Raw genomic sequence first — 21337 nt, forward strand, 5'->3', positions numbered from 1 at the left:
TGAGATTTCTATATGGTGTAGTTTATCTATAGATCAAAGGGTTAGGATCATCCGATGGAACTGATTTTGGGGGCAGAGTCTAGTATCAATAAGGCTCAATTGTAGGCCCCACCCATATTTTTCAAAATGAAGTATTGTCCACATGATAGGATGATCCAAGCCGTCCATTTGATGGGCCACAACGTAATTAGGTTGTGCCCCAAAAATCATTTCCATAGGATGATCGAATTCTCTGATCTATGGTTTCTATAATATGCAATTTCTCTTTAGATCGGAGGGCTAAGATCATCCTATGGAAATGATTTTTTTTGGGACACAGCCTATTCATGATATGGCCCAGCAAATGGACTGTTTGGATCATCTATGGTGTGGGCCATACAGTTCATTTTGAAAAACATGGGTGGGGCCTCCCTTGCTCAAAGATTTAAACAAATTAATTGTTGGGCCCACCAACCATTCATGTTGGAGAGAGAGAGAGAGAGAGAGAGAGAGAGAGAGAGAGAGACCGGTTTGTAGTAGTGTTGGGCATAGCTTAACACCTTCAACTAGCCTTGGGACTTTTCGCATATTGGTTAGGTAGCTAGGGGCCTAATATAACACGTTCAATCAGTCTTGGGCTTCATGCATTATTGGTTAGGCACCATACATTTGGTACCAAAGCAAACAACACATCATGGGCTCGAGTCACAAAAGGTGTGGCCTGTGGAGAAGGCTACCTGAAAGGGCTATCAAACTAGAGTGAAATCCATCGAAGTGAAGTTGCTACAGAGTGAGTCACTAGGGTGATTTTATAGAAAGGGGTATCTTAAAAAAGGCCAGTAAAGGTAACCGCAGAATGGCTACAGAGGACAGCAGATGCAAAAACACGATAGAATGTTACGATTCTAAGTAGGGCCTACCTAGGTACAAGGTTTTAAATTTCGACCAAAATTTCAGATTTCCATCAACATCGAAACCGAAATTCCCAAAACCGGCCAAATTTCGGTCGAGATAAAATATAAATTAAATTTTTTATTTCTTTACAGAAATTATTAGGCAGTCATCCACAGAATGACCAAGCTACAGATGCTTCATGTCTACCTTATATCCTCTTCAAACTTTGTTTCATCCATCAAAAGAACCAAGGCAAATCTCATGAAAGAGATGAATGCATTATAAGAAAAACTGACTCTGTATGTACAATACATGTAGCACAGTCCAGAGATAAAGAGACCAATTAGAAGACGGCAAAAATAGCTAAAGAAAGGTTGTAGCACAGAGTAAGAGACCACCGGACTGTATTCTATGGCGATGCCTAAACCTCTCAAATAGGAGGTGGTCTTGGGCTCCTCCAACGTTGAGATATCCATCCATGTCGAACGAAGAACCTCCATCCTTACTCACGCCACACTCACCCGAGGATTCCATGATAAATCTGCTGCCAGCCTTCTCTCGAGAAACGGCACAAGAGCTATCATTATAGTCGGGGCTCCAACTCCCACGGCTGCTATGCAAACAGTTACTGTTACTCTGTCGAGCACTCGCTTCCTGATATGCAAAATATTCATACCCCATTAGCACAGAGTAGAATAAAAGATGGACAGCATTTTGGTGTGATTACAATGTTAACCGTTTACAAAATCAAATAAGATCGCCAAATAGTAAGATGGGTTAGCTCAGATTGAAATAAATCACATCGCACAGATTTAGATTTTAATATGAAATACTCCCAAAAAAACAATTCAAAATATCCCAGAATCTCCAAGTTAAATAACTACAGCATCTAGACCGATGAGAGATGAATACAAATTTGGCTTCAGCACGTTAATTACTGCAAATACTATAAAATGAACATCAAAACAGCTAGCAAAGTAGCAATCATGAAATCCTGTGCCTTACCATTTCTAGTAAATTCTACAGTCGGTGTATTGTTTGTAAAACAATACTCACAACGATTCAAATTAGAGCACAGGATAAGAATAATAAAATGTTATCTTAATAGTGGCAAGATATAATGTTGATATGTGGTTTAATTGTGTATATAGATCATATTGACACCATGACAATATGATACAATCAGTATTATCAAGAACAATCGTATACCATAGACCAAGAACAATAATATATCATACCCAATTCGATTATCATGTTTCTAAAGAATAGTAGGTGTAGATTAATTTGGGAAAATAAGAGAAAAAAACTTTAGATTTATTCACTTTTGGCAATAGAATTGGTTCACACATTATATGATGGCATTTAGTATAGGTCATTCAAGGTTATAAAACAAAGAGAAACTTGCTATCCTACGAAACACAAAGCATACAAAAAGTAATTTGGCATTTTTTTTTGAAAGATAAAGTAATTCAGCATTCATATTAATATATTTTTTTTGAATGATAGCAATCATATTAATATTAACCCAAGTAAATCCCAAACTAGTATTCTAATATTTGTTCTTCCCAAATAAATCTCTCCAAACTTTGATTTTCACTCCATTTATTCAACCAAATTGTAGGGGGTATATGTGAAGTGCTCATGATACACTTTCTTTTTCTTTTGAACAATTTCTAATATTTTAATTATTAAAATCCACACATACATACCCATATGCCCATCGCTGCACGTTACAGACTTTGTGACTGGAATTTATTGGTCACGTGTACATCTCCCTATATTCCTCAGAATAAGGCCCCAATACTGATTCTGTTTTCTGATTCAATGATAAAAACTGCAGGTATGTAATCCAATAAATATCGATTCCAACTGATTTTCTCCATAACAAGGGCGGACAGGATGTGTTAGCATTCACAATCCCTATGGGATTGAGGGCCTTAGAGGCTAAACCAGAGCTCATAGGCAGTCTTGAAATAGTTGTATTTCTTCCGCTAGCAAACCTCTAATGGTCAAAAGAGGCACAATAAAAGTGATTTGAGGTATCCAATACATGCAAACCATTAACGGTGGATATCTTATGTCCTTTTATAGGTCAATATTTTTAAGCTCCAATATTCATAGAGATGACCCAATATTCTTCCATAATGTGAAGGTCGACACTCTAAACCAGTAATTTCAAACTTCTGTGAAGGCTTTAAATCTCTTTTTCTCCTTTAAAAGGTTTTCCAGACCAATTTCCAGTCATTTTTCATCTTGTTACCACATCAGAGAAGAAATGCACAAGAGTTCATAACAACCAATCGAGAACGATGCAAATGCAAACATATCCAGCCATAAACAAGAACAATCTCACTGATGTCAAGTTTCTAGCAAGCTCTATCAATGTCATAAAAAATATTACAAGGTCAGGACATCTATATATGTCCAATCCAGTCATACAAAAGGCTAGTTTCTTAGGAGCATGTGTAGCAAACAAAATAACCAATTTGTAAGAAGCCCCAATTTCAAGATCAATTCCAAGTAAACAATTTGAATAGAACATCAGCAAGTAGCGATTCAAAAAATCATCAGCAAGTTTAAATTACCTGAGCTGCATTGAATATATTACTTCCTGATGCCACTGAACACTCCTTACTCTTGAATGGTAGAGGAGAGCTATCATTACTAGTTTCCCACTGCAACCATGGCAAAACAACCCCATCCATTTCAACAGGCAAAGAAGAAGCCCTTGCTGGATTTCCAACAATTTCGCTTTTCACACATTGTATTACTGCAGGGTCCCTTGACTTTCTGCTTCCTCCCACTGTTGAGCTTGCATCACTCTTTTCTCCATCAAACGACGACAAATCCGTATCTTCGACATTTGAAATGAAATCTTCAAAGTACTTCTCAGCTTCTTCTGTCAAGCGCTTGGACACCCGGCTTCTATCATTGCTTCTCTGTTAAAATTATTAACAAACAATATTGTGAAATTTTAACAATAATTATGTGCAACTTATTAAACGAGGACACGGAATTTAAAAAGAAAAAAGAAAAAATAGGACCTGCAGGCCCCCCGAGTTTCCCAGAGATATCAAAATATGTTTCTTAACCTCTCCTTATGTATACTAGGAACTGCCATTCCTAGTATGCAACCCAGTCCTAAATTTTGAACTAGTTAAAAAAAATTCAGTTAACTTAGCCCTAAATAATATAAATTATCATCTTAATAATTTATAGTTTTTAAGCTTTTGACTAATGATTTAGTTCACTTATACAAATCTATAATCTTCATTAACCTACACAAATATATTAAAAATATTCATATTAAAGATCATATACCTATTAAATAAATTATCAGAGAATTATTTGCTTGCGTATCTGTCGGGATAATTTCAAATTTGACATTTTTATTGGTGTAATATCAAGAAACCACTGCAGAAATTGAAAAAGAAAAAAATATAAATTAAAAATATTCATATTAAAGATCATATACCAATTAAATAAATTATCAGAGAATTATTTGCTTGCGTATCTGTCGGGATAATTTCAAATTTGACATTTTTATTGGTGTAATATCAAGAAACCACTGCAGAAATAGAAAATTAAAAAAATAAAAGAAATTCAAATTTTTGAAAAAATTGTAATTCAAATTTAAAAAAAAAAATTGTATATCTGTATGTAATATAAATTGCAAGCACCTTGATAAAAATAATATCAGGAGAATAAAAACTATATGCATTGTGATAAACTCAATTTATCAGGGAATTACTATGATAATATCATCTGAAACAGTTACCACAATATTACTGCAAGAAAGTGAATTTAACAGTGATAATTTTCCTTTTTTTCTATGATTTGTGGGCACGGACACGAGTGTCGCGTGTCGACAAGGACACGGAGTGTCGGACAGGCAAACCCCCAAATTTTAGAAACGGGGACATGCTAAAGTAAGAGTTTGTTGAGGGTTTTAGGTTTATGGGAGGGGACATAGCAACAAATATTGGTTTAAAAAGGGATAAAAGAAGACTTAATAATAAAAAGAGCTAAAGACAATATTAAATAATAAAACCGAATGTCACATTTGACATAGTACAAAAATGTGTCCACATTAAGTCTAGCACTTCTAGCAATACCTTTAAAAGTGTCCAATGGAGTGTCGACATGTGTGGACACGGGTGTCGTGTCAGACACAACAAGACACGTGTCGGCAATAAATTCAAAGTGTCGGCTAATCATAGCTTTTTTCCCTTTAGGTTCCTATTGTCACATTGTCCAACACCCACATAGGTTTATGCCAAAGTGGAATGGGTAGCAACGAGTAAAAAAAAAACAGACAGTTTTGCCTTACATGGGTAAGAACAAAAGAGACATTTTACCTTTCTAGTCCGTGATGGCTTCCCCGGCATAGCAAATTGCTTTTGTTCCGGAAGCAACTCTCTAACAATATTAGAAAACTCATGACCCCGTTGCTCCTCAACTGCTAACTCAGCTAACAGATCCTTTGTACGGTTCTCCGACTGAAAAACTCATACCAAATTACACCTCTCATAGCAGTAGCAATATGTATGTAATTTAAGGAAAGGATTATAAGGTACGAGTTTTTATATGGTGTAAGCCCTTATAGTCCCTTATTTTTCAAAAAGTACTGTACGGACCACATCATAGGATGATCCAAAGTTCCAAACCGTCCATAAGATGGAACACAACGTAAATAGGTTGTTCCCCAAAAATCATTTCCATAGGTTGATCCTAGCCCTCCGATCTATAGAGGTTTCCATAATATGCAGTTCATCTATAGATCCGAGGGTTGGGATCATCCTATGGAAATGATTTTTGGGGAACAACCTATTTACGTTGTGTTCCATCTTATGGACGGTTTGGATCATTCTATGATGTGGTCCGTACAGTACTTTTTTGAAAAATAAGGGACTACAAGGGCTTACACCATATAAAATCTCATAAAGTAAATCAAAATTAGCTGCGAACAATCCAACATAAAGGATAAAGGAGCACAGCAACCTAAGAAGGTACTCCCAAAAGAAGTCATCAATACCTGTTCCAGTTTTGTAGTGTAATTCTTTCTGATCTCAGCAATAGCCTGGATAACATCTGGGCCCTTTGATTCTAGGCAATCACTGTTGGCTAACATGGCAGGCGTTTTCACCATTACCTGAGGAAATGACAGGAAAAATGACTATACTTATTCAAACAAACAAAGAGAAGCATCATTTTTTTTTGAATGGTAACAAAGAGATGCATCAAATCCTGCACAGTTTTCTTTTTTAAAGCCAAAGGAACGTCTAACACCAAAGCAATGAACTGACAAATAAGCATCCATGAAGAAACGAACGTACATGAAATGCTATGGTACTGAATTTCGCCGTTCCAAACAATGTATCAGATAATAAAATCATAGGGGGGGGGAAATTAAAACCAAACCGACATGTAAAGTTCGATCGCAATTTTTCTTTCAGAAAGTTGGTTAAACAAATGTATTCCAACAGTTGATAAAGAAGAATCCATGATGGAAAGAATGTACATCAAATGCTATTTTAAAACCAATAACAAACCATAAATCAATTTCACCCACTTCATCTCCCTGATAAACCCCTCATTTTAAAACTATTAACAAACATGAATATACATCTACCCATTCGTTTAGTGTATCTTATGGTCCATATACAATTTTTACTAAATAAGAATCAGAGATCTTAAACCATTTTCTATGGTATCCAACTTAAATCATGAAATTTGAATTGTTAAATCGTATATTCTAGCAATATTGGCACATAAACTTACTTGTTCAAGTTCTGTCCTGATCTGTTCAACAGCATGCCTAAATTCTTTCCTCATGGCTTCAAATAATCCATTCTCCACTCCATCCTCAGTGGGATGTTCTGACTACAATTGTAATAATATAGAGCGGAAAATTATAAACAGATAAAGTTGGAAATATTGCCTACTTAATTATCACATACTGGTGAAGAGATTGAACCTTTTTCTGTGCATAAACTGCACGTATTGTCTTCTCGATCCCATTTTTATGACAGCGAGCATCCTGTGCTTCATCATCAGTTAATGCAGAGGAGTAGCTCTGAAAAAGACCAAAATTTAAAAGTTCTCTTCATTTTCACGGTGAGCTTTCTCCAAACCACTTTAAAAGCAGAGTTGAGACAAGATAAAGTCAGAAATAAGAGAGTGGAAGAGTAAGAAGTCGGAGCGGTCCTTCAGCTTCTATGTACCCCATCCTAATATTCTGTCTTTCAATAAAGAGCACTGACCCACATCTCAAAGGAAAGAGATACAATCCCATACCTATTAAAAATGAACAAAAAAAAAAAACTTACAGAGTAGCCATCATGGGACTGTAATATATCTTTTTGACTCAGAGACCTTCTCAAGACATGATGGTTTGGGCCGGTGGGATTATGCAATGAAGGCCTCTGGAAGGTCCCTCTACTGAAACACTTCGATTTGGTATGATTAATGGGATTATGAGAACGGTCCATGTCACTCTGTCCAAAATAAAATAAGAAAGAATCAGCTTTACTCTCTCTCTCTCTCTCTCTCTCTCTCTCTCTCTCTCTCTCTCTCTCTCTCTCTCTCTCTCTCTCTCTCTCTCTCTATATATATATATATATATATATATATATATATATATATATATATATATATATATATATATATATATATATATGTGGCAAAAGAGAAAAGGAGAGAATTATTTGAATTTCTCCCAAAATTCTATGAGAATTAGTGAATTACACATCACTTTTTTTGACTTTTTTAACAAAGGCACCCATTCAACCCACATATTTTCAATCATACCCCCTCCTTTATGCTTTTTAACAAAGGCACCCATTAAAGCCACATAATTTCAATCCTACCCCCCTCCTTTATGCTTTTTTAATTATTGAAACCTCTATAGATTGGAGGGCTAGGATCAGCTTATGGAAATGATTTCACGGGCACAACTCATTGATGTTGTGTTCCATCACATGGACGGTTTGGATCAACCTATGATGTGGTCCGTACAGTTCTTTGTCGGCCCGTGCATCGCACGGGTTTTTTTACTAGTATATATATATATATATATATATATATATATATATATATATATATATATATATATATATATATATATATGAGAAAACGGTTCCTACACATATGTGTAGATAAGTTATCTACACACTAGCTTAAAATACAGTGGGGGCCACATTATTTGGGTGATCCAAACCATTCATTTTTAAGGCCCTCACATAGATAGGGTGTCTACAAAAAATCAGATCCATAGGATCATCCTAACCATTCGAACTGTGGAGGCAAAAAATGGACTAATTTGTGAAGGTTTAAAGACATCCATTTTACCTCCACAAATCGTAGGGTTGGGATGATCCTATGGATCTGATTTTTTGTAGACACCCTATCTATGTGAGGGCCTTTAAAATGGATGGCTTGGATCACCCAAACAATGTGAGCCCCCACTGTATTTTAAGCTAGTGTGTAGAGAACTCTCTACACATATGTGTAGGAACCGTTCTCTCTCTCTCTCTCTCTCTCTCTCTCTCTCTCTCTATATATATATATATATATATATATATATATAGAGAGAGAGAGAGAGAGAGAGAGAGAATCTATCAAAAATCCTTTTCATATATATAATCTATCAAAATAATGATACATGCTTATGGTGAGTACTGAAACGACAAGTCTTGCTAGTCATTGACCTCAAGGTTGACCTTAAGATTGCATAAAAGAAAGTGAACCATAGTATGTTACATAGTATTCAATAAACAATACAGTAATACACCATAGTATGCTGCATTCAATTTCACAACCCTTCAATATATAACCACGAAACCAAACACCTTTTCATTTTTAGTGAGTTGTATGATGCAAGCACGCTTTTGTCATAAAAAAGAAAATGTGTCATGAATAGTTTTTATGGGAAAGTGTAAATGATTTTACACTGTTCCTATGTAAAGCACACATATTTTGGCGAAGTGCGTCAGCCTTTGGGTATATGCAGAGCAAAAGGCACAGAGGCACAAACTACGTCAGACAAAGGATACATGCAAAACTTCACATTTCTGTCAAGAGGCTTTGTTTCTTTATTTATTAATAAAGTATCCATGTATAGAAGATGAAAAACCAATTGTCGAGTCTAGAGTTCCACAGAACACTCATTGACCTCTAGGACCTTCCAAGCTCCCCAAAGTCCAAAGAAGCAAAGTATGCATTTCCACAACTCAAATGAACCACATTGCAAATTTTATTCTATTACTCGAACGACAGTGAAGAAAACTTACCATTGGTATTTCTTAACACTTATTTTGAATGATAGTGTTTCTTAAGACAGAGCCAAAAAATTGTTTAAAAATACTAAGGGGCGCTATTCTCTTTTTGTCCAAGTTACTTTGTATTTTCTTGGTGAGTACCGGGAATATCCCCATTCATAGGTCTGAGATCCACATCTATGAATTGAAAGGTCCGAAATGGAATCCATCAGACATAGTCCATAACCCAAGTAAAGATTTCAAATCACAGATACATTGCACTATCATTGAAAGCATAAACAGTGCATTACAAACATTTGAATATGGAGGGTTTCACAAAATTGTCAAGAAGGTAGCTTCAATGCAAGATTTGGCATAGGATTCTTGCGAAATTCGGCATTGAATGGGTTATACCGGCTCATTTGGTAGATCTACTAGAAAGCTAGTCTTTTGATCCCTGGAGGAGTAAGGGGAGGATCTTGCAACGCGTTGTTCTCTTGGCGGTGCTATGGGTTATTTGGAAGGAAAGAAATTATAGAGTATTTAGAGGAGTGTCAGAAAGCGCTAACTACTTGTTCACCAAAGTTTTATCCTTAACCATATCTTCGCTAAAGATCCTTCGGTCCTTCCGATTCAGGCTTACTTCTTCCTCTTTTTTATGAAGATGTTAGCAGGAGATTTGCACTGTCAATGAGAGAAAAGAGCCCCCCTAATCCGCAATGGACTCCTCAACGCTTCCTAATATTCAATTTGACGGTTCAAGTTTGGGCAATCCCGGGCCGCTATCAATGAGAGAAAAGAGCCCTCTGATCCGCATTGGACTCCTCAAGGCTTCCTAAAATTCAATTTTGACAGTTCAAGTTTGGGCAATCCCGGCCGGCTGGTATTGGTTGAGCCATAAGGGATGATAGGAGATTGACGAAATGGGCCTTCTCTGGGCCTGTTGGAGTAAAAGACTCCAACGAAGCTGAGCTTAGATCGGCCTTACAAGGCTTCAGATTATTAGACGAAGGCAACCTCAACAATCTAATTGTTGAGGGAGATTAACTAAATGTACTCAGGTGGTTGGATAGTAATCGCTCTCATCCCTAGAGATTTGATGAATTGATAGATGAGATCCAAGAGAGGATTGCAGGTTTTAGTGTCAGATTTCAGCACGTTAAAAGATCAGATCAACTAATGGAGAGGCAGATAGGCTTGCTCGTGGAGGGGTCGGGAGAGATGCCTTGGAAGTTTTTTATCCCTCTTGACTATCAACTCTCTTGTTTTTTATTTTTGTAGCTTTGGTTGTATCCTCGACCATCTCGGTCGCTGGCTCTTTTCTTTTTAATATAATTTTCTCTTAGCCATTCAAAAAAAAAAAAAACGTAGCTTCAATGCAAACTAACCTGTTTATCCAAGTTATTATGGAATCTAGTTTTGCTTACTACTGTGGGCAATTTGGAAGGAGATGAATGTTGGCTGTTCAAAAGTGTATCAAAAGCAAGGTTTGAAATTTCGGTTTCAGACTCAGCTGAAAATGGCAATTTTGATTTCGGTGAAACTCTTAGAATTTCAGCGGAAATTTTTAAATTTCAGTTTCGGTTTTAAATTTCGGTCCCTGCCGAAATCGGAAATTTCAGATTTTGACCAAAATTTAAAACCATGATCAAAAGGATCTCTGTCTATTTTTTGCAACGGTAATCTACTTAACATGAAGATAGTTGCAAGTTGTCATTCTTTAAGGACACCTGAATCATTTTTTGGATGGAGGTATGCATTAGTACGAAGAGAAAGGAGGCCCCGTGCTCCTAAATGGACTCCTAAGCTAAACTTCAATGGATCCAATTTAGGTAACTCGGGTCCGGCTGGGGTAGGAGAAATCCTAAGAGATGGGCTTAGTCAAACCAAGTGTGCTTTCTCTGGCCAAATTGGTAACAAAGATTCCAATGAAGCAAATGTGATGGCAAAATGATGGGGACACAACAATGGCCGTGGATTCAAGGTTTACAAGAGCATATGTGGACGAGACTGATGGTGGAGACTCTAGCATGGACCACAGACATAGGTTTTTTTTATTATTTATTATTTATTTTTTATTTTCGTCATTTTATTTATAGCGTACTTTTCAGGCATCAAATTTGATTCGTTTGGCGTGTTTTTGGTATTATTAGCAAGGTTTTTCAATTACCTATCTAATGAGCCCAATATCACATGATTTAGAAGTGGTATAGGTCTATTACAAGATTGCGATTTTAAGTAAGTTTTAACTTTATTTAGTTTACTTTGGATTAGATGAATGGTTGAGCTTAGTTGCTTAGATTTTAAGTTATCTTCTAGGGTTTCTTTTCTTACAAATACATCTTATGAAAGCAATTTCATGGACTTTTTGAACATTGAATAGAATTGACGTTTTGCTTGAAGCCAGAAATTTGGGCTTTCTTCTTCTATCTTCTTCTTGTGGTTTGGAACCATCTCCTCTCATCTATTCTCTTCTATTTCTTCAATCAAATCAGCACAAACAAGATTAATAAATCAGATGTTCTATTTTCTTTGTTCTTGAACCCTAAATTAGAAAAACCCAAAATCCATAGATCTCCCTTGTTCTTCAAGATCTTGTTTTGAGATTTTGAGGTATTGTTTTAGTGATTAAGCCTCACCTAAAACTCACAAGAATCTCAACTTTCAAACCTTTTTGAACCCTAATACAAGTTCTTACCATTTTCAAGCTCGGAAACCATTTTTAAAGATCCATAGCCTAAACCTACCATCAAATCATAACGTAAACCCTAGAATTACCTTTCTTTTACCTACCTAAACCCTTACCTACCATCTGGACAGCAGTTTCCTTCAATTTTCATATTTACCGAAATTACGAAAATACCCCTACGGCCTATATATGGACTGTTTTGACCCAAATCCTGTTGCTTGACATTTTTTTTATTTGTCTTCATTGATTATTATTAATTTCTAATTCTTTTGTTACATTTAATTGATAAGTCTTACATTATCATTTAGTTTTTTTAATTGGTTGCATGTGTGGGCCTAATTTCAGGCTTATCCTTCTATTATCAATTCATCTTACGAATTTTTATTGCTTTGATTGATTTGTATAAGGTTTAGTTAATGCCTAATTATGATCTTTACAATTATTTATGCTATTTGGCCTCGTTATTGCTGTTGTTCATAAATTAATTAGGCGTTAATTCAGCCCTAGGTTAGTTGTTAAGTGTTCTTTTAGTTTCCCGCGTAAGCCCTAAACTGTTTTAAAGTCTTAATCCCATTAGGAGTGTAAGACTTTCCCTAAATTAGGTATTGTCCTGCATCACAAAACTTCGTCGACATCTGTGAATCTACAGGGTATTAGACTCACAAATTCCGACAACTTGGATTGCTTGATTGTGGAAGTGGACTCTTCGAACACGATTAGATTGATGGATAATAGGAATCCTCATCCTTGGAGGTCCATGAATGCTATTGAAGAAATCCAAGAGCAATTGAAGGGCCACATCACATCCTTTCAGCATGTTAGAAGGTATGCTCATAGCGACGCAGATTGGCTGCCTCGGTCGGGAGTCGAGATAACCCACTTCGAGCTGTTTGACTTTCTTCCTCCTTGAGATTGCTATTGTCTTGTTATTGTCGTTTTTCTTTTTTGGAGGTACTTGATCTTGGTTCGCGCTTGTTTTGACCATCTCAGTCCTTCGGTCCTCGCTCCCCCCCGCGCCCCTCTTAATGAAATCTCCCATCATTCCAAAAAAAAAAAGTTAATCCAGGTGTTAGACTTTGAACTTGAAATGCTAGAAAGACGGAAAACTATTCCGGAAGAAATATAGCCATTGTTCTGAAAATCTTACGATTTACAATCCAAATCTTACAATTCACTTGCATTCCTTCTGGAGGAAAGCAAAAGAAAGTACAGGTTTTTTTCAATGGAAACACAAAAAAGTGTTGATCTCTTGCTTTCCTAAGAAAATAATAAATTTGACTTGTATTTTATTAAATATTACGTGGAATATGGGATTTCGGTCAAAACGCGGTAATCGATTTCCTCTAAATATGAGAGTTAATCAGGTTTCTTTTCGTCGAGAGAAAAGGCGCCGGGCTCGTCTTCTCTCGACCCAAAAAAAAAACCAAAACCCTACCCTCCTCCCTCGCCCATTATCTCTGGCAACCTCTTCTTACCGGAGATCTCTCTCCGGCAAAGGTATCTCTCTCTCTCTCTCTCTCTCTCTCTCTCTCTCTCTCTCTCTCTCTCTCTCTCTCTCTCTCTCTCTCTCTCTCTCTCTCCGGCAAAATTCTCTACCCTTCCCTGATTCAGTTATATGGATTCTCTCTCTCTCATTTTTCCTGTTATCCGGGGTTCAGCAATAGTTTCCTTTCCAATTTGTTAGAACCTAAGCCCTTGATGCACATTTTCAGTGAAGAGGGCAAATCGGTTCAAGCTATTTATAAGGGTGTAGATTGTGTTGGTATGGACTAGATTGGATTAATTACAAGCAAGATTGGATTAATTGCAAAACCTTAGTAGAACTTATGCACTCCATTGATTGAGAATGTAAAGGACCAGTCATTACCTTGTGAATTGCTCAACCATGTTTCTAACCTACTTACCATGGTGTATGCTTAGTGTTTGATTAAATGTGTGAGACAGACAGTAAGAGCTCTGCATTTTGATGCCATCTCCGGTTTGGGTGTTTCGAGTGTTTGAGAATTTCTCCATATAAGCCTTGCTATTTTGGTTGCTTCCACTTCATTAGATTTGGGAGTTTTACAGGTGTAGAACCTGTTAACAGAATGGTCCTTGTTTTGGCATTGAAGATAAGGACCTACATGACAGCATCATTTCTATAATCCCATGATTTGGAAATGTTGAACTGTTAATTGTGCTTCATTTGGATAAGCTGAAGTAGCATATATGATCTTCTTTGAGGTAGGGAATGAAGCAAGAAAATAGTCTGCTCACTACTTCAAAAAGATATAATGTAGATGTTAAACATTAGGGAGTTATGGCAGACAGAGCATATGATATTGGAATGAAAAGAGGCCAGAGTATATGTTATTGCATGATCTGCTGCATCCTCCAGGCCTTATGGCAGACAGCTACTATTAGTGTATCCGAGGTGGATCGCTTAATTGGTAAAGCACTTGAGAAATGAAGTCAAATGACAACATTCTCAAGAAGATGGCGGTTCGAATCCACCAAGATCCTTAACCTATGCAAATCGTTTATTCATTTTACGAATCTTTTACCGGCTATGGTTATCATATTTTGAACTCATGACTATCGAACTTAATCTGAACCCACTTGTGAACCACAACTTATATTTGTAGACTATCAAATCTGGTTCCAGAAGAGGACTGGAATCAAGTTTATGAAGCCAATGTTTAGTTTCTCTGTGTTTATGTGCAACTAAACAGCTTAATTTTCTTTTTCCTGCTTAGTTTCTCTGGGTTTCTCTAGGTTTCTGGGCAACTGAACAACCACAGAACATGTTTTCATCATAGTTTCTTTTTCTTTCTTTTCCATTTTGCCACGTCAGATTCTTTTCCCTTCTTTTCTTTTCCTTCATGCAGAAAACAAGTGAACGGACCCTTATGAATTTCGATTTGAATCCCATGATTGAATCTAAATTTGTATAAATCTTGCGATTTTCGATGGAATCGTATGATTCATATGATTAAAACGATTTATCTTAATTATGTTTTATATAAAAGAAAATAGCTTTCTTTTGAAAGACCTCATTTCCCTCCTGCTTTAGAAGAAGCCCTCGAAAAGCCCCTTATGAAAAAGAAGATGAGGAGTTCGAACGAATTGAACCAGTTTGAACCAGCAAGAAGTTCAAAGCAATTATACTTAAAGCAGTTGAACCACATCGAACCTGCCAAACAAATTCTTTAACCTTTTCGAAACATCAGATAAAGAAGACGATGATGAAGAACAAGAAAGAGAACTTATCTGACGAACGTTATAGTCATCCGCTTGAACAAGTCGTCTTTAGCCCGAAGTAACTCACCGCCTGAAGTAAGCACTTAGTTTTTTTCGAACTTTCTTTGGCTAGGATAAGAAGTGGGGACGGCAAATAAGTATATGCACTTTGTACTCGTTCAGAAAAGAACGTAAAGAAGGGGGGTGAATTCAGGACCAAGATGGTCGACACAAGAGGAAATACAACAAAGAAAAAGGAAAAAATACAAAAGTCCAAAGAATAAAAAAACTAAGTTTTCCCTCTCGATTCCCGACCGAGCTTAGTCTGTCAGCGTCACTATTAGCTGACCTCCTCCTCACAACCTGGTAAGTTATGAAGGACACCCCCCCTCCCCCCAACTCGATCATGAATGTCAATAATCCAATAAGCGAATCTCCAAGGATGTCATTGGATCCCCCTTGAACTGCCTGATGACATTGACAGAGTCTTCCTCAACAATCAATCTATCATTATATCCATATATCCATTCTCTATGATCCTGATGCCTCGAAGAACCACTCCTACCTCTGCCTCGTTGGAGTCTGTTATCCCGATTGGGCCCAAAAAGGCCCACTTAGTCGCCTCATTCTCATCTATGAGAACACACCTACTCTTGCTAGCCCAAGATTTCTCATACCAGACCTATTGAAGTTTAGCTTCCTCTTGCATAGACCAGGAGGTTCCTAACCCAGGGGAAGGAGGCTCGACCAGCTTGTTGCCGGTAGTACATAAATCTCTCGAATTGATCCAGAGATCGTCGTCTGAGATGAACTTGAAGCTGCGAAAGATCATTACCCAGGAAATGGTCAAAGCAATCAACCTTTATATAAATAAATTCTGACTTTTTTACCGAGCCTTTAAAAACCTGGGCATTTATCTCCTTCCATAATACCCATAATGTGGCTAGATAGACCCAGTGCAAAGGACCTTTGCCTTTTCCACAAAGGAACATAGAACCAGCACTCCAAAAGGTCGATGAGTCGCGACGTAAATACCCAAGACAGGCCAAATCTTTTGAGGATTCAGCTCCACAAATCTCCAGCCAGTCTGCAATGGAGGAACATATGGTCCCCTGACTCACGCATATCGTGCAGTGGTGGATAATAAGCATATGGTAGTTGCACTGATGGTCCATTGTGAGGATTTTATTAAGGAAGGCAATTTATCCAAACAAACACACCTTGGGAGGAGCAAAAATGCTCGACACTTTGGCTAGAAGCGAGGGACTAAGGCTAGGAACAATCTGATGACAGAATGATTTGATGCTGAATAAATCACAAGAGTTCCATATTGAAACCTTTTGTCATTGCCTGTCTTTTGATGAAACAAGCCTCCAACATTTCCAATAATCCAGCCACTCGATCCAGTTCTCTATCAAAAAAATTGCATTTGAAATTTATCTTCCATGAGATTTTGTCCTCCTCCCACACAAAGCAATCTTTTAAGCTTGAATGGACCCTCTTTGCACCACCACAAACAGATCCAACAAAACCTCCTTCAATGGCCCTCTTTGCACCACTTATCATATCAAAACTTGATCCTATCACCTGATTAGACACTGAACCTAATCCCCTCATTGAACTTATCTTATGTTTTAAGATGTCTCTACATGCTGTCAAACCACAAAATTTGTACCTGCCATCTGATATCCAATGACACCAGGGAGAATGAATATTTCTTTTCAATGATCCTAGTCCATAACTGTTGGCACTCCTTCCCAAACCTCCATGAACCACTTTCCAATAAGTATGCTATTGACCGCTTTCAGTTCTCTTCTCCTGAGGCCACCTGTTCTAGTAAGGTTTGCATACCTCTTCCTAGCAGACCAAATTGAATTTCCATTTTTCATACGTTCGACCACAAAGGAATCGTCCATGAATCTGCTTAAATCTGATTTATCACACCCATGGGAAATTTGAACCCCAACAACTAGTATATAGGAATATTGGCGAGCACAGCCTTAATAAAGTAACTCTTCCTCCCAGGGATACTAAGTTGCTCTCCCATGTATCCAATCTTTTTCCCTACCCTCTCTACTATCGAGTCCAACTCACTCTTTCGTGACCTTCCCATATGCGACAGTGGTAGACCAAGATAGGTCGTCAGGAATTGATCTACTGAGCAGCCTGCTAGCCCCATGATCTCGTCTTCGGATATATGGATGCCAAGGATCCTAGATTTGCAAAAGTTGGATAACTGACTCATCATCATCTCATAGCATCGAAGAATAGCCATAAGCTTGAATACTTTTTCTACTTCAGGAGCATTGAATACCAAGGTATCATCTGCAAACCGGAGATGAGAAACTTCCAATTTCTAGTCGCCTATCTTAAACCTCATTCTCCCTCTTTTTGAGATGACAAAATTGGTAGAATAGCTGATTGGGTATATCCAAAAATGACTTCGCATTGCTTAAAAAACAAACACATTTTTTTACAACTCAGAAGACAGGATTGGGAGAAATGTGCGTTGTAGTCGGGATTGCCAAATATGCTCTTCCCAAGTTTCTCTTTTTCAATTTTTTGCATGGAAAAAAGCGCAAAAGCATTGTACAGAATTGATGTCAAATGTCATCATTAACTACCTATTTTCTACACCGAGATTAGAAGTAGGTGGGGACTACATGTCACCTTTTTTTGCTGGAATTAGAAGTGGGAATTGCATGTTGCCTTCTTTGGCTGAGATTAGAAGTTCTTTTTTTATTTTTCACGCTTACTCTCTCTTGCACTTACTGTTACCAAATAAATATGCATATGTATATATAGACACTGCAACAGACTTCCTCTCTTTTGCCTCACCTTCTTTGGTAAACGCAGGTCGATATATGCACTCAGTCAAGCACAGTTCATGTGCTTGATGGCATTGCTTACATCGAGGGAGAAAACGATAGTGAGAACAGCAATGACGACTTACTAGTTTTTGATAATTGATATTTTTCATTTGATGTTTGACACTTTGAGAATTGATGCGAATTTGATTTTTACTGTTTTTAACATTATTATCCAATATGCATGGGTTTGGACGGAAAATAGATGATTAATATGCGACAAGTTTCATAGCAAACAATTTGTATTATGACATTAAATAACAAATCAAGGTAGTTTCTATTTAAATTAATGGATTTGGATAGAAAATAAATAATTAGTCATTATAATTATGCCAAATTTTGCAATTAAATATTATGATTTTTTTTAAAAAAATGGAAATTAAATATTACAATTAACAATACGATTCATGATCCAATATGATACGACCCACAGTACAACTTACGATTCAATTCCAAATTTCAAAACATTGAGTATGTGTAGTACCCAACAAGGAAATGCAATCTAGTTAGATGAATCTTTTAGTTTTGTACTCGATAATTTTGTCATAGCAAACCATGTTTAGTTGTATCTTCTGACTATATCTTTTTTTTATTATGCTGGAGTGCCCTAGTAATCAATAAAATCACCATCGGATCCAAGTCATCGTTTGTGATATGAAATTTAACCATCGTCCTCCTTTGCAACCTTACCAAATATTGGACAAATACATTACAGAAAAAAGAAAAAAAATATATTAAAAAGATCATGTTATCATCGTACTAATTTAGGCCCTGTTTGTTTTGGATTTTGAATCGAAAACAGATTATTGGAGTGAAAATTAAAAGCAGAACAGCATATGGAATCATCTTAGTAGTCACATCACATATCAAGAATTTCTCCAAGAAAGAAAAGAAGCAAAGGAAGATACCTCTGAATCACTGCAGTGATGATACCTAGCGACAGACACAGAGCGGTTCCTCCTTGAATTACAATCGGAAATGTCTTTATTAATATCGAAATTGCCCTTTCCATGGTTTCTGGACACGGACCTTCCCCGTCTGATACTAGCATCGCCATCCAATGTAGTCCCTGAAGGGCTGATAGCAGAGAGCCGGCGACCGGACCGACCCCTTGCGCCATCTTCTTCTTTCGCCAGAAACAACTCATTGGCCAGATCGTCAAGGCTTATTTCCGGGAAGCCCGATCCTCTCTCTGTATTCACAAATCTGCCACTCCGATCGGAAAACCGGCTGACGCTCCTCGACCGCCCCCGATTGGAAGAACCGGCGTCTCCTCCTCCGGTGTTTGACGAAGACCCCATCTGAGTCCGTTTCGTGGTCGATTTAAAAGCAGATGTCGCCATATCTGAACAAAAAAATAAATTATAGCAGAAAGAAATTAGGGTCCTTCGAGCTGGACAATTAGGTCAAGATAGGGACAAAATCCGACATTTTAATAAGGGTTTCAGAGAGAGAGTAGAGATTGAGAGAATTAGGGTTAAAAAGTTGAGAGATTTTTAGGGTTTTGGAAGTGCCAAACTGGGGCAGAAGGGTTTGAAATCCAACCACTCCTAGGACTAGGAATATTCAGAGGGAGAGAGAGAGAGAGAGAGAGAGAGAAATGGCGGAGAAATCTATCTATCAGGGTAGGATTTTAATTTTCAATAGGGACCTGCCAGATGACATTAGTGCCCTTGTGTTACGGTAAACTACGAAGATACCACTGTTCGCCGGCAAGTCGGGGAATTGGCGACACTTTGAATTCGAATGAGGGCGCCCCTAATGAAATAAACCCCTATCTTCTACCAAATAACGGAAATGCCATGAGTAGCTGTGAGTAAGCTACTCAGGTTTGCATATCTAGAGTCAAGGAAAAAAAAAGAAAAAAAAGGGATTTGATAGGGACAATGGCAGAAGGCATTTCGCCGACCGGCTGTTGCATGAGAGGGCAGCCACATAGGCTCAACTTTTTGTCTTATTCAATTAATTCATCCTATGTGGCTGCTCTCTCATGCAACAGCTGGTCCGCGGAATGCCTTCTGCCATGCTCCCTAGCAAATCTCAAATAAAATTCCAGGGTCGAATAATTTTGCAGTTCTCCTTGAAAACAGGGAAAATTTTCCATTAAAATAAGCTTACCAAACATTGGAAAATTCATTTTACACTTATATAAAGATTTCCCTACATCCTAACAGCCTCTCGCATTTTGCCTTGCCCAGGGAATGAGGGGTGGAGTATCATTTATCCATGGCATGTAATTGGCTACACTCCACCCTACACTCCTAAGCCTATCATCTATAGAATGACCCACGAGATTTTTAATGAAGTCACATGTTTTACGTACCAACTATTTTTTTTTCTTTGCAAAAATAAAAGGTAAGAGGGATAAGGACAACTCTGATGTAATGCATGTGTGAAAGGTTTGGGTTATACGGTGCCCCGACCGTCAAGTACCATGTGGGCGGTACCGCCCTTGATATTTGATCCAACCGGTACCGCCCACACGGGACTTGACGGTCGGGCACTGTATAAATACTCTGGTTATTGATATGGACCATCAATCCATTTTCTAGGTAGATCATTTTTATGATACTATGAGGTCCATCTATATATTTGGAGTTTTTACATGAGAAGAAAATGAAGTATAACCTTTCTTAAGGGGTGACATGTAATTCTACTGATTAAAGGGTCTTTCGCTTGGTATTAGAGTGAGATTTTACATGACGAGTGGGCTGACAGTGCGCACACAGTGCCATCCTTGATATTTGATCCAACAGCAAATCACTTTTACATCCTTGGCCCCATACACTCGCATGTCCGCCCACTCGTCATATAATTTCTCGTATTAGAGGTTGTGGTTCTTCAACCATTCTTATTCTCTATTATGACTTTTGGAGCGGGGAAAATGGAGAATGTCAAACCTCATTCTACGTGTAAGAAACCAAAAAAAAAAAAAGTGAATTGACGTCATAAAGCATCAATAACATTAGACTTTTAACAGTTTTTGACACCAATTCACGTTCAAGGGGTGTGAATAGTCCTTCTGGGGGTGCAAATTTATCATCACCGAAAAAAAAAAAAAAAAAAAAAAAGAGGAAAAAGAGGCTGATTCACCTACGTCGCAAATCGCAACCAAGCATATTAAGCTTCCTCATCATATCAGCCGCCGTACAATAAAATTGGTTGTTGAGATTAAAAAGGGTGAAAACCCTCTTCCCATTTGCATTTCGGCACAAGGTTAGGAAGGTTGTTTATGTAAATAACGTGAAGGATAGGGTCTTTAGCAGCCCCTTTGATTAGGGGAGTTTGAATGGTATAGGAAAGGACGGCAAGACAAATATCAATTTGGATTACAAAAATGCCCTACGCGGATCAGACAATTATTCTTGAATTCTGTGATCCCATCGTGTAAAAGATCCCAAGATGGTGTCCTAATTCAGGAAGTTCAAAAA

The 21337-nt window shown here is 37.5% G+C and overlaps 1 protein-coding gene across 1 annotated transcript; it reads right to left on the reverse strand.

Annotated features, from left to right (window-relative positions):
• Positions 1-961: 961 nt before the first annotated feature.
• Positions 962-19528, reverse strand: LOC143878173 (uncharacterized). Its single transcript, XM_077380476.1, has 8 exons — positions 18815-19528; positions 7203-7370; positions 6851-6949; positions 6655-6756; positions 5909-6025; positions 5232-5372; positions 3459-3812; positions 962-1527 (listed from the first exon to the last, which is right to left on the reverse strand). Exons 1-8 carry the CDS (start codon positions 19247-19249, stop codon positions 1237-1239), a joined length of 1707 nt encoding a protein of 568 aa, XP_077236591.1. The 5' UTR covers positions 19250-19528; the 3' UTR covers positions 962-1236.
• Between the last annotated feature and the right edge of the window lie 1809 nt (positions 19529-21337).

Source organism: Tasmannia lanceolata, unplaced genomic scaffold, assembly GCF_043159265.1.
Source record: "Tasmannia lanceolata isolate RefF3 unplaced genomic scaffold, GAP_Taslan_0.1 ptg000006l, whole genome shotgun sequence".
NCBI lineage: Eukaryota > Viridiplantae > Streptophyta > Magnoliopsida > Canellales > Winteraceae > Tasmannia > Tasmannia lanceolata.